The 13,187-nt window shown below is 34.6% G+C and overlaps 2 protein-coding genes across 2 annotated transcripts in view; both read right to left on the reverse strand.

Moving 5' to 3' along the window:
* Nucleotides 1-13,187, reverse strand: part of LOC129217188 (uncharacterized) — a 188,734-nt gene that overhangs the window by 47,604 nt on the left and 127,943 nt on the right. The window lies entirely within an intron of this gene.
* On the reverse strand, nt 349-5,301 carry LOC129216439 (uncharacterized). Its single transcript, XM_054850654.1, has one exon. It carries the CDS (start codon nt 5,299-5,301, stop codon nt 349-351), a length of 4,953 nt encoding a protein of 1,650 aa, XP_054706629.1.

Here is a 13,187-nt window from a genome sequence, read left to right on the forward strand (position 1 = left end):
CATTCCGCTGAAATGCAGTCTTACCAGTAAAACAGTTATGTTACCGCTCGAGTTCAGCCTTGTCACAATAAAGCCTTTCCATGGATGTTAAACATTACCAAAATATATAATCCAATTTGTACGAACGATGGAAAGAGCAGCACTGGTTTTGAACAACTTTATTGGAAAGAAAAAACATCTACACTGAAGGTTACATCAATGTTGCTAGTTACGCGCGTGCGCACTGTTGCGTCGTTGCGCACTCTGGTGGTGGGTTGAATGAATTTAGGGCTGAACATGCCGCCCACCTTGAAATATTATTTCAACATATGCAAACAATAAGGATTAAAAGTATGCTTTAATTAGTGTTTAAATAGGTAAGAGACATAATTTTGTGATGTTTCTCTTGAATACACCATCTGATGTTTTCACAGTGACTACCCTAACCATATTGTCACTGCCAGGGTGTAACTGAGTCACTCGGCACATTTTCCATTTAGTAGGAGGCAAATTGTCTTCTTTCAAAAGACACAGATCATTTATTTGAAGATTTTTTTTTTGGTAATAACCATTTGGCCTCTGTTGTAATCTACATAAATATTCCTTATGCCATCGTTTCCAGAATTGTTGAACCATTTTCTGAATAATTTGCCACCTGGTTAAATGCGAAATGTTGGAGTCAATATAACTTGGTTCAGGAATACTTACTAATGGTCTACCAATAATGAAATGACCAGGCGTTAATGCTGACAGGTCATTGGGATCACTAGACAAAGCTATTAATGGTCTAGAATTAAGACAAGCTTCAATTTGGGTTAAAAGTGTTTCAAATTCTTCATAGGTTAGTTTTATATCCCCAACAACACGTTTTAAATGAAATTTTGTAGATTTTATGCCTGCCTCCCAGAGACCACCCATGTGTGGAGCTCCTGGAACATTTAAATGCCAATTAATACCCTTTTCAGATAAAAAATTATTAACATTTTCATTGTAACTCTTAGTCTTAGCGAGCTTTTCAAATTCCATGAGTTTACGTTTTGCGCCAATAAAGTTAGAACCACAATCACTATATATGTCACTGCATTTCCCTCTGCGAGAAATAAAACGTTTCAGAGCTGCAATGAACGCGTCTGCTGAAAGATCAGTAACTAACTCTAAGTGAATAGCTCTAGTGATAAAACAAACAAAAAGAGCAATGTATGCCTTGAATGTTTTAGAGCCTCGTCCTTTAGCTGCTTTGATTTGGAACGGGCCTGCATAATCTACTCCACAACGAGAAAATGTAGGAGCAGGAGAAATGCGTGTGGGTGGCAAATCACTCATCATTTGATTGGTTACAGTTGCTCGAATTCTGCAACATTTAACACACTTTCTTATAAAATGCCTAATGATATCCTTAGCACCAATAATCCAGAACTGTTCTTGAATACATGATAGTAAAAGTTGTGTACCAGCATGCAATAGATTTAGATGATAGTGTTTAATAATGAGATCAGTTAAAATATGTTTCTTTGGAAGTAAGATGGGATGTTTTTGGCTGTATGCGACGTTTGCATGTCGCAAGCGGCCGCCCACCCTTAAAATTCCTGAAGCATCGAGATAAGGATTGAGAGCTAAAATTTTGCTTCTACAAGATAAAGTTTGATTTTTGTTAAGTGCATTGATCTCATTAATAAACTCTGAATTTTGTACAAGTTTAATTAAAACACACATAGCATTATTAATTTCTATTGTCTTTAAAAATCCAGAAATCTTATTACGTGAATTTTTACAGTTGTGAATGAATCTTAAGCAAAGAGCTACAACACGATTAAGGGTAGAAAGGGATGAATAACGGTTAAACAAAGTATTAACTTCTGATGTATTATTGATTGCAGTTGTTGATTGTATCGTATGCAAACGTTCCTCTGGCACAGGCTCTGGGATTGGAGGTGTTGGTGCACTTACCTGTAGAGGCATAGGTTCATGTAAAAAACTTGGTCCTGTAAACCATGATGAACTCAGTAGCGCTGATGATGACATGCCACGGCTGGCGTGATCAGCTGGGTTTGATTCACTACTTACGAAGAACCACTGGGTCGGTGATGAGAGATTTTGGATTTTAGCCACCCTGTTGGCTACAAAGGTTTTCCACTTGCTTGAGTGAGATGCTAACCAAGAAAGAACAATATTAGAGTCTGTATAGAACTGCGTGTGTGCTATGTTGGTATTCAATGCTTTGCAGGTAAAATCCATTAATTTTGTGAGTAATAGAGCACCGCAAAGTTCCAACCTTGGAATGGAAACGGTTTTGAGTGGAGCTACTCTGGTTTTTGATATTACGAGCTGCACATTTGTTTTTTCATTCTCTTCACTAGAACAGGAGTAAATAACTGCTGCGTACGCCTTTTCCGATGCATCACTGAAGCCGAATAATTTGAGTTCATTGCTATCACCAGTCGACAAAAATCTTGGAATTTCGATATCTTTTACAGACATCATGTCTTCTGCAAGTTCTGTCCATTCGCGTGCGATGTCTGGCGGAACGTTTTCATCCCATTGCACTTGATATTTCCACATTTTTTGCATCATGATTTTAGATTTGATTGTGATGGGTGACAACCATCCAAGAGGGTCAAATGTTCTGGCGATGGTTGAAAGAAGTGTTCGTTTTGTCAAAGTACTTTCTAGAGGTGTGGTGTTTACTTTGAACCGGAATGTGTCTGATGCTGGATGCCACAGGACACCTAATGTTTTGACAGTCTCATCACTATCTATGTTCAACGCGGTCTTTGAAGAACGTAAATCTGAATCAATCGAATTTATGAGCTCTTCACTGTTGGATGCCCATTTTCGTAGAATGAAGCCTGCACTTGATAGCATGTGCATCAATTGTTTCTGCAATTCAATAGCTTCTGAGATTGACTTGGCTCCAGACATTAAATCGTCAACGTAGAAGTCCATGATGGCTGCTTTGGAGGCCATTGGAAATTGATCTGCTTCTTCCACTGCCAATTGTTGTAGACATCTAACAGCAAGGTACGGTGCTGAAGCTGTGCCGTATGCTGTTCTTGTTAGACGAAAATCTTGAATTGGCTCCAACGATGAATTGCGCCAGACTATTCTCTGAAAGTCTGCGTCTTGTAGGATAATTTGTCTGTACATTTTTTCTATGTCTGCAGTCATCGCTATCTTGTAAGTTCGAAAGCGAAGAAGTAATGTAGTGAGATCACTTTGTAGGAGTGGTCCCACCATTAAATTGTCATTAAGAGATATACCGCTGGATGATTTTGCAGAACCATCAAAAACAACCCGAAATTTATCTCCGGTTTTATTGGGAACTGCGTGGTGAGGGAGATAAAAGCTGGAAGTTGCCGGAACATCAATTTCGTTGTCTGGAATTAGTTCCATATGTTTTAAGTCCTGATAATCTTGCATGAATTTGTGGTAATGTTTTGAGAGGGATTGATTTTTAACAAACCTACGTTCTATTTGTTGTAGCCTATGCACGGCTATGTCTCGAGATGATCCGAGTTCATCGATTGTTTCACGGAACGGTAGTTTCACCACAAATCTGCCAGTAGAATCACGGGAGAATGTTTGTTTAAAATGGTTCTCACATGCGGCTTCCTCTTCCGTATAAGGATTTGTTTCTGAAATTTCTTCCAATTTCCAGAACTTGTCTAGCTCATACTCAATGGCATTATACTCGAAACTTGCATGATTGGAAATTACAGTTTGTGATTTGGAATTTGACTTGCTTTCAGTTTTTCCTAGAATCACCCATCCGAAAATGGATTCTAGAGCGACTAATGATTGTCCTGGGACTTTTGTCTGTCCGCTAAGCATTATTTCATTAAATACATCTGCACCCAGCAGTATGTCTATAGGGCCCGGTTGATGGCAATTTTTGTCTGCCAGTTGTAAGTGTTTGAAATTACTTAAGACGGATGCATCCACTTGATATTGGGGAAGGTCACAAGTTATTTTAGGTATAATGAATGCTTCTGCTGTGACAGTAGCATTTTTGTAAAATAGTGATGTGATTTGTATTTGAACTGAACCTGTAACTTTGCCCACTTTCTGTGAACTCAAGCCATCTACGCTTATGTTTATTCGATTGCGTTTTAATCCCAGAAAATTTACACAACTTTCCCGGATAAATGTGCCTTGACTAGCAGAATCGATCAGCAGCCTGAAAGTGTGTGAAATGCCATTGATGTCTTTGACATAAACAACTGCAGTAGGCAATAGCACACATTGTGTGTTTGGAACAACTGTGCTATTGCTACTAATAGTTGAAAGCATTTCATTTTCTGTTTGTGATTGAGATTTTGTTTCATTTGTGTTTTTTGCGCACAATAATGTGTTATGTGGCTGAGAACAATTTTTGCAATTTCCCGCTCGACATTTTTCAATTCGATGAGTTTTATTTGATTTCAGACAATTAGCGCATAAGTTATTTCTTTTCACTACGTTCCATTTTTCCTTCAAGGGCAGCTCCAAAAAAGTATTGCACTTAAATAATCCGAAATGAGACTCACTTTTACAGAAAACGCATATGTTAGCAACCACTTGAGCTGAATGAACTGATTTATGGGTTTTCTGACTTCGAAAGGATCCCCCGCTCTCATAGTTTACATTGAATTTCTCCTTTCTGGCCTCCCTTAACGCTAAAGACGCTAAAGCATCTGCTCTGCTTAGTGTGAAAGATTTGAACTCATCGAATGAAGGAATTTTTTTCGCATGTTCTAGCGTCCAAACGCGAAGTGTTTCTGAATCTAGTTTTCCTTTTAATAGGAAAATAATAATTGTATCCCAATGCTCGACAGGCTGTTTTAGGATTTTTAATGTATCTATGCATTGTGATGTAGTGTCAATTAATTTCCGTAACCCTGAGGCTGATTCCTGTTTTAATATAGGTTGAGAAATTAATTTGTTTAAAGCTGCATTTATGATTTCTGATTCGTTTTCATAACGATCAGTAAGCGCCTTCCACGCCCTTTCATAATTTTCGTTTGAAATTTGAATCGATTGTAACAAGGTAGCTGCTTCACCCTTAACAGAAAGTTTAAGATACTGTAATTTTTGACAGTTACTTAATGATTGATTGTTTCCTACACTTGCTAAAAATAAATCACGAAATGAAATCCAATCAAGATAATTAGAAGTAAACACTGGTAACTCTACACGCGGAAGTTTTAAGCTATTGACATCTGAATTTACTGTGTTTTGAGATGTATTTAAATTAATGTCGTTAACAGTGTTATCGCTTACACATTTCTTTTGTTCATTTTTTAAAGTGATTTTTAACTCATCTAATTTTGAAAGCAATTCATGCATTTCTTGTTCATATTTATCAAATTCTGTGTCTAAACAAGTTGTTAGAATTTCATCATTTAAAGTATTTATCTCACTATCTAAAGAAATAGCACTATTTTCGAATACTTCTATATCAGGCAGAGAAATGCCCTTGACTTGCGAATTCTTTACTTGGGTAGTTAATCTAGTTAGCTTACCTTTTGTTATTTTTTTTTTTTTTTCTTTAAAAGGGGCTCCATGTTAAGGACGTGACCTTCCTCAATGAGTGCGATGCTTGTTTCGTCTTTTGCTTTACTCGTTCAAGAGTGATGAATATGAACTGCTTGTTTTATAACAGTTTGCACGTTGACTGCTACACATCATCCTAAACTTGATTGACTATTGCTCCGGCTCGACGGACCATGTACGAACGATGGAAAGAGCAGCACTGGTTTTGAACAACTTTATTGGAAAGAAAAAACATCTACACTGAAGGTTACATCAATGTTGCTAGTTACGCGCGTGCGCACTGTTGCGTCGTTGCGCACTCTGGAGGTGGGTTGAATGAATTTAGGGCTGAACACAATTATCATGTCGTGGCGCGAGTTTCATTGTTGAAACTCACGGGTTACTTGATCATCGGCTATTAGATATATGACGATGGGATTCCTTTTTTTGATTTTTTTTCTCTGACTTTCATTTTTAAGATGCATTAAGCCTAATTTCATGCTTTTCTTCTTTCTTTTACTTTTACGGGAAAGTAGGCTGAAAACGAGCTGATGTGTGTATCCCATGACCAATGCACAATTTAATGTCATTTCCTCATTATTGGCATTTTTAATGTGGCAAATTGAAACCAGATTTTTAAAAAAAAATTTAAAAAATCGCCAAATTTGTCGCCAAGTGGGCGACAAAACTTGGCGACCAAAATACTGGCGATATATCGCCAAGTGTCCGTCAAATTATAACACCACTTGAGTTTACATCGAAATTAACAATGATTTCCCACCATTTTGGGGGACTTGCGAAACTTGCCCCTTTCGTGACTTGCCCCTTTTCCCCCCAAAAAGGGGCGAAAGATCCCTTAGAAACTCCCGAATGCAACCAAAAGAGGAGGTGCACAACTAGACCCCACTAGGAGTCTACGTACCAAATTTCAATTTTCTAGGACATACTGTTCTTGAGTTATGCGACATACATACGCACACACGCACATACGTACATACAGACGTCACGAGAAAACTCGTTGTAATTAACTCGGGAATCTTCAAAACGGATATTTCGGGGGTCTATACGTTCTTAGGCCCTTATCCATGTGTGGTCGAGTCGAAAAAAAACTCACCCTTCTTTCGTGGGTGAGCAAAATGGAAATTAAGGTCGATTTTTGAGTGAAAATTTTTTTACGAATACAATACTTCTTTTTTTCTAAAAAGAAGAAAAAAAGGGGAGAGGTAAGAGAAAAAAATCATCACTATAGATCTGAAATTCTGCGGAGAAAAGTCTTTTTCGACCATATTACGTTAGACGTGAGAAAAAGCATACTGTCGATGAGTTGTTTCAACGAAAAGAAAACAAGGACTTTAATATTAATGATTAGAGTAGACTGTGCAAAACAAACGACGACTCGGCTGCGGAACATAAAATGTATTCCCAAGCGATGCAATGGTCACAAAACGAGTATCAGTTTACCCGGCGGTCTGTCTTCGCATCCATGACCAGTATATCCTCATTTGCGCACCAACCAATTGCCTCCCCTGAGCGAAGAAGAATGAAGAGTATTTGGCCTCTTGTTTTCCATTGGTAAATAATTCAGTTTTTCCATTCCGGCAGCTAAAGACGCGGCCGGCTTTATGATTGTTTTGGGTTGTCTTCTACATTTTGCATTTCCAAGTTCTTGAGCAGGGAGGAAGCTGAAGCAGTTTTTCTGTTTCTTCTTGTTTTTATTTTTCTCTCAATTTACTTCATGAAAGAGATGTATTTTTTTCGTTTTCAGAATAATTATGCGTGCGGCAAAGAAAACTTTTATCAGAGCGTTTTTAAATGCAAAAATATAAGAGCAAAAGTTTTCATGTAACAAAACCTCGTTTATCCGGTTCTGTTTGATCCGGATCACAGAATATTCCGGATCAAAATTTGTACTTTTTAAAAGTCTTATTTTCAGATAAGTTACAATTTTGAATCATAATAGAAATAGAGTAACTAAACTTACGACTAACACTCAATTTCTGCTTTGATTAAATACACAGCATCTGCATGAATTGTGGAGCAAAGTATGGTAGTCTAACTCAGAGTTTTTCAAAATAGGTACAAAGACGCTATCTTGCTAAAAAAGTGAAAAATAAATAAAAATAATTACAATCGCAGGGTGATGAGGAGTGCATTGAAAGTGTTGAAACGTAGAGTGTATAAATGAGTCTGATGACTTAAAAACATTGATAATGAGCAATTTATAAATGGGCCTCTAAAAAATTATTGACAGTTAAAACAAAAGGATTTTTTGACATTATGTATCATTTTTGTATTTTAATGAAGATATAAAGTACTCAGAAGGTGCGATTTTTAATTTTATTTGGAAGCTAAGTATGTGTGGCTTAATAGGGTTAACTCGTCTAACTTCATGATTCGTTTATTGTTATCAATCGGTTATTTTTGTCAAAATAATTGTGCTCCACGTGATCACAATAAATTAACCAATTAAAACACTTTAAGTTTTTTTTAAATGTATGGTTCATTCTTGTTAAAAACTGAAGATAGAAATGTTGCTACCAAAACTGGCAAACATGGGCTATATTTGGAAGATAATAAATGTCAAGTCCGGCAATTATTTCCAGTCTTTTTCTCTCTGTATCTTTTTCTCCTTATTTTTCCTCATTTCTGTAATAGCATGCATTTATTTACCCCCAAAGTTTTGGGTGCATATATTTTTCCCAATTTCACTTTATCGATTGTATTTTCTTTTGTGTATTGTTGTAGATTTTAACGAAAATACTACTAAATCAGTTCACGCATTGCATCACAAAAACTACAGTGGCGGACGAAAAAAGAGAAGGAAAAAAAAACTGCAGCACTTGCAAAAATTAACATTTAAAAAAATTCTCGAGAAATAAGGGAACAATTGTTCTATGACTTTTGTCACATAAAAAGCACGCTTCAGCTGACATGTTTCAGTGAAAATCAAATCACCCCTACCTTCGAAGGGAACAAATACAAATTGATGAAACCCAAAACGTTTTTTGATTATCCTGCATCATAAATAGCTGGGAGTAAGCTGTAAATTTCTGAAATTGGTTTATTTACCATGTAAAACAATTTTATGCATTTTCGTGCAAAAATCCTTTATATTCATGAAGATAAGAGCATTTCTTTTTAAAATATCAAACTTTTTAACATGCTTTTAACTTACAAGACGCATAGCTTTTCGTCCAGGCTAACCAAACTTTCAGAAAACTTGACAGCATATACAAGAGAGTCATTGTACTAAAATTTGAAATGAATTTTTTTTGAAAAAATGATGAAATATGAACATATAAAGCAATCAATTTCACAATGCGAAACGCGAAAGATAGTAGTTTATACAACTTAAAACATTTATTGGGCAATAGATTAGATTTGGCAAAAGTTCCAGTTAAATATCAAAAAAACTTTAAAAGATATTGAAGACCTAATGAGACGCATTTCAATTATTCTCTGATTGGCGCCGAATCATAAGGAATCGTGGTCGCTTTTTCAAGTTCTTATGATATTCAACTGGATTTTTTTTAATAAGTTGCTAAATCTATTGGCCAAGAAATATTGAGAGTCGAGATTTCTATCTTTTGTGCATAAGCAGTGCTTTAAATATTCCTTTTTCATCAAATTTTCAGAAATTTTAATTCAAATTTCAGTATGATGATTTTTTTTTCATGCTGACAAACATAAATGTCAAAACGTTTAGACTACTGCATGTACTTTGAGGGGAATTATACCGTAATTTTCAACAAGGAAAATTGAATAAAATTTCTAAAAATACAGACTTCACCACAGAAATTCAAATTAATATATGTAAGAAAAAACTAACTTAAACTCATTTTTAAAAAAAATCACTGATTTTCGGCTAAGAAAGTTTTGAACTTTTTTCCCTACCTGCAAAGTCTTTTATTCGCTTTAGTAATAAACGTACATATATTACTTACTGAGTTTGTTATATTACTTACTACTACTGACTGATTAAACCTACGTTTGGTCTAGAAATTTACCTTTTTTTGTGTGACTTTAAACATTGTACTATTGAATTTTATTTATGTTTTACTTATTATAACTTCCAAATAAGTAAAATATTTAGCTGTAGTGAAATCCGTACCATTTTTCATGGTAAATATAATGCTCCACCTCGAGTACATATGTATTTAATTTAACTTTTTAAATCATTGTATGCAATTATTTATTTCATGAAATGTAGAATTTCACGCAGTCCGTTCGGATTTTTGACATTTCGGACTTTTAATGTTCGGATTTTTGACATTTTGGATTTTTAATGTTCAGATTTTTAACTTTCTACTGCTCATAAATTTTAATTACTCAAAAAATTGAGAAAGGGTAACGTTGAAGCTTAAACTATTAACTTTCAGCAGATATTTTTGCGTTTTCGAAAAGCAGTGTGAATTCAATTTTGTTTTTCTGATAAAATGGTTAAATCATTTTGACAACGAAATCTTTTTTGCCTACTTTAATTATTGTCCGCCTGAGGAAAACAATTACGACACAATCAGTAGTCCTGAAAATTGCTTTAACTGATGTTTTCAAAGAAATACGAGTTCCCAGCTAATGAATATTAATGTATAAAAATGCGCGAAATGTAGATTAAAGTTTTATTAAACATATAAGAAAAAAAAACTTATGCGCATTTTAATCGCTTTCACAAAATCCAAACAAAAATGATAAACTTCTACTTCTTTAAAAATGGTCTTTTTTCCGTTATTGCTCTTTTAACAATAGATAACAAAGTTTTGGTGAAGTGATTATCTAATAAGTAAATGAGTACTTTTTCATATTTTAAGAACAAAAAATTATTTTTAGGTTGTTAACAAAAAGTAATTATTTACTTATAACTCAAATATCAACTTCAAATAACCAATTAATATGACTGTCTCAAAGTAAAATATTCAGATCTTTCGCCTTTTCAGTAGCCAAATAGTGCTTTAGTTTATTAAGATGGAAAAGCTATTATCGTCAAAAAATGGCATAATACACACAATTTATGCATTAATTTATCAAAAACCAGTTTCACTACCTTCTTTTTATTCTCATTATACATATTCTTTGATACACAAGTACTTCATTTTAGAGCAGTTTTTTAAAGTATATTGAGGCAATTATTGTAAATAAATATTGTTTGACTAAACTTTTTGAATTATAATTATTTAGCGAATGAAATAAAATATCACAAAAGAGTTTGCATCTCTGAAAAAAAAAAAAAAAAATATATATATATATATATATATATATATATATATATATAAATTTTAAATTTTTGTGGAAAAAGATACGATAGGGTAATTTTCAGGGTCTCACTTTTTTTTTCTTTTGAAGCATAATAATTAATATTTCTTCTCTTAAAAAACACGTTCATTTGAGTGCAAGCAATACATTTATCCAAATTTTGGGCACATATTTGCTCAAATTCAGTACATTTATTCCGTTCAATAAACACTCAAAAATGAACAAAACTATTACCACAACCATGTCGTTGAGCGCCGATCTAAGAGGGTCGTGAAAAGGTCCCCGAAAAGCTACCAAAGATACCCTAAAACTGCGTTTTGGGGATTTTCCGGATATTACTAGGGGAGGACCACAGTATTAGTTCTTGAAAATTACACTGATGACCCCTTGCCGATTTCTGTTGTTAAATTTTAGTTCTGTCCCTCTCCAAAACCAAAAACTGAATTAGTCTTAGCATATGATCAGCATTTTCGGCACATTCATGGATCCAACTTCTACTCTTTGTAGAAACTGACTTTTTTTTTCGTGAAATGTTCCTTAATTCCTTTCCTGTGTTCTACGGAATATATAAACATTATTTATTATTTTGAAATTCCTAATGCAGTTTCGCTTCGAACAGAGCCCGAGTGTCTCCATCTAGCGGGAAAACTGGTCGTTAAAATTCTCGCGATGAAACATCCGCCGATAGTGGTGCCACGTGAAAAAATAGATGCTGTATAGTGGATTAAACTAGTTCTATAAAGAGATGGTGCCGTTAACGCAGCCCCGTTAGACAGACAAAAACAACATACGAAAAAAAAACTGAATAATTATATTATTTTTAAACTGTTAATTAAATCAAATCTCCTTTCTGGCGCGATATATTAAAAATTACCGATAATTCCAATATGCCATATAGGCACATTCGTTTCTTACATTTCAAATGTGCATATTCTTTGCGTCTGCGTTCGGCCATTTAGGCACACATCCTGTTATCTGTCTTAACTAGTTTTACAGGGTCTTACTAGATCTAGGTAGTGTCTATATTAGAAGTACCTAGAAAAATCACACTACAGTTGGGGCATATCATCCTGGCACCATTGTGAAGGCTATGCAGATACTAATTACAGCATTACGACGCTACCAAGTTTTCGATTTGCTCGAATTAGAGAGCTAATTGTTTGATTAGGTCTTATTTTAGTGTAAATGGGGAAGATATCAGTCACGTATAACACAAAAATAGTATTAGTTTTCACACGATAATAAGCTTTTTGTAGTTTCTCAAGTAACGTATCAAAGTTTATTTCTTGTTACAAATATCTCTCTATATTAAAATATAAAGTAACGGTTAATAAATTGTGAAAGGATGTTTGTGGCGGGTGTGCGTCCAGAAGACCCCATAGACCTACCCCTTGACCCCATAGACCTACCCCTTGACCCCATAGACCTACACCCTAGAAATTTTGTACAAAATTACTTCGAGCCCTGGGAGTTTGCTCCTGGAGGTTTTTATTTTAAATTTTGAATTCGTTTTTCTAAAACTAATCTTTTAAACAAAATTTGCCTATTAAAAAATGAAAGATTTCCCACACCCCTTAACATTCTATATCGTTAGAAAAAGCTTTGTTTTCTAAGTCAAATAAAGCTTATTTCAATTTTATCAACTAACTAGCTTCATCGCCTGGTTTTGCACGGTGCACCTCGAAAAAAAAAAGTTAGGTCAAGTGACGCGTGTTAACAATCAGGCTTGAAAAAATAAATAAATAAATAAAATAAAATCAGAGAAATTTTGCGAAAACTAGCGGAAAAATAACCAAAAAAGAAACATTTTAAATCCCCCGATTACAGGAAAGCCTCAAAACAAAAGTTAGAATTTTATTTCTTCATATTCGAGAAAAAAACGGCAATACATCTTTCTACTCAATGATTTTCTCCACGCCATAGACTAAGAATAAGAGTTTATTATTAGATATTATAGATTATTATTAGTCTATGCTCCACCGCTACAAATTTTAATGAAAGCATTGTTGCGGAAAGTTGAGATGAAGCACTAAATAATAATTTGAATGGATGAAAGCCTTCGAAAAATATGGATATTGTGTCGAAATCCAAGTATCCTAATTAATAGTTTTTAATTGATGTCTCCGCTAATTATTATCGGAGGATTATGTTAAATAGCCAAACATGAAAACAGGAAGTTTACGAATCCATCAATACCTGGTTCGATGGTGAGTTTACTGGCGTTCGGGAGAAGTCACTCGGACAAAGACAAATACATAGATAGATAGATAGATGGATAGGTAGGGGGAGACCGGGGATAGGTTGGCGAACTTTTTAAACTTTATTTTTTTAAAGGATGTAAATGAAGTAGAATTGTTTTTTAATTGCTTGAATAATCTGTATAGTATCTGCAATAAAGTCGTATTTTTGTTTGTCAGTACTATGCTTTGTCTATTTTTTACAGAATTTTT

This window comes from Uloborus diversus, chromosome 2 (assembly GCF_026930045.1).
Source record: "Uloborus diversus isolate 005 chromosome 2, Udiv.v.3.1, whole genome shotgun sequence".
Classification (NCBI taxonomy): domain Eukaryota; kingdom Metazoa; phylum Arthropoda; class Arachnida; order Araneae; family Uloboridae; genus Uloborus; species Uloborus diversus.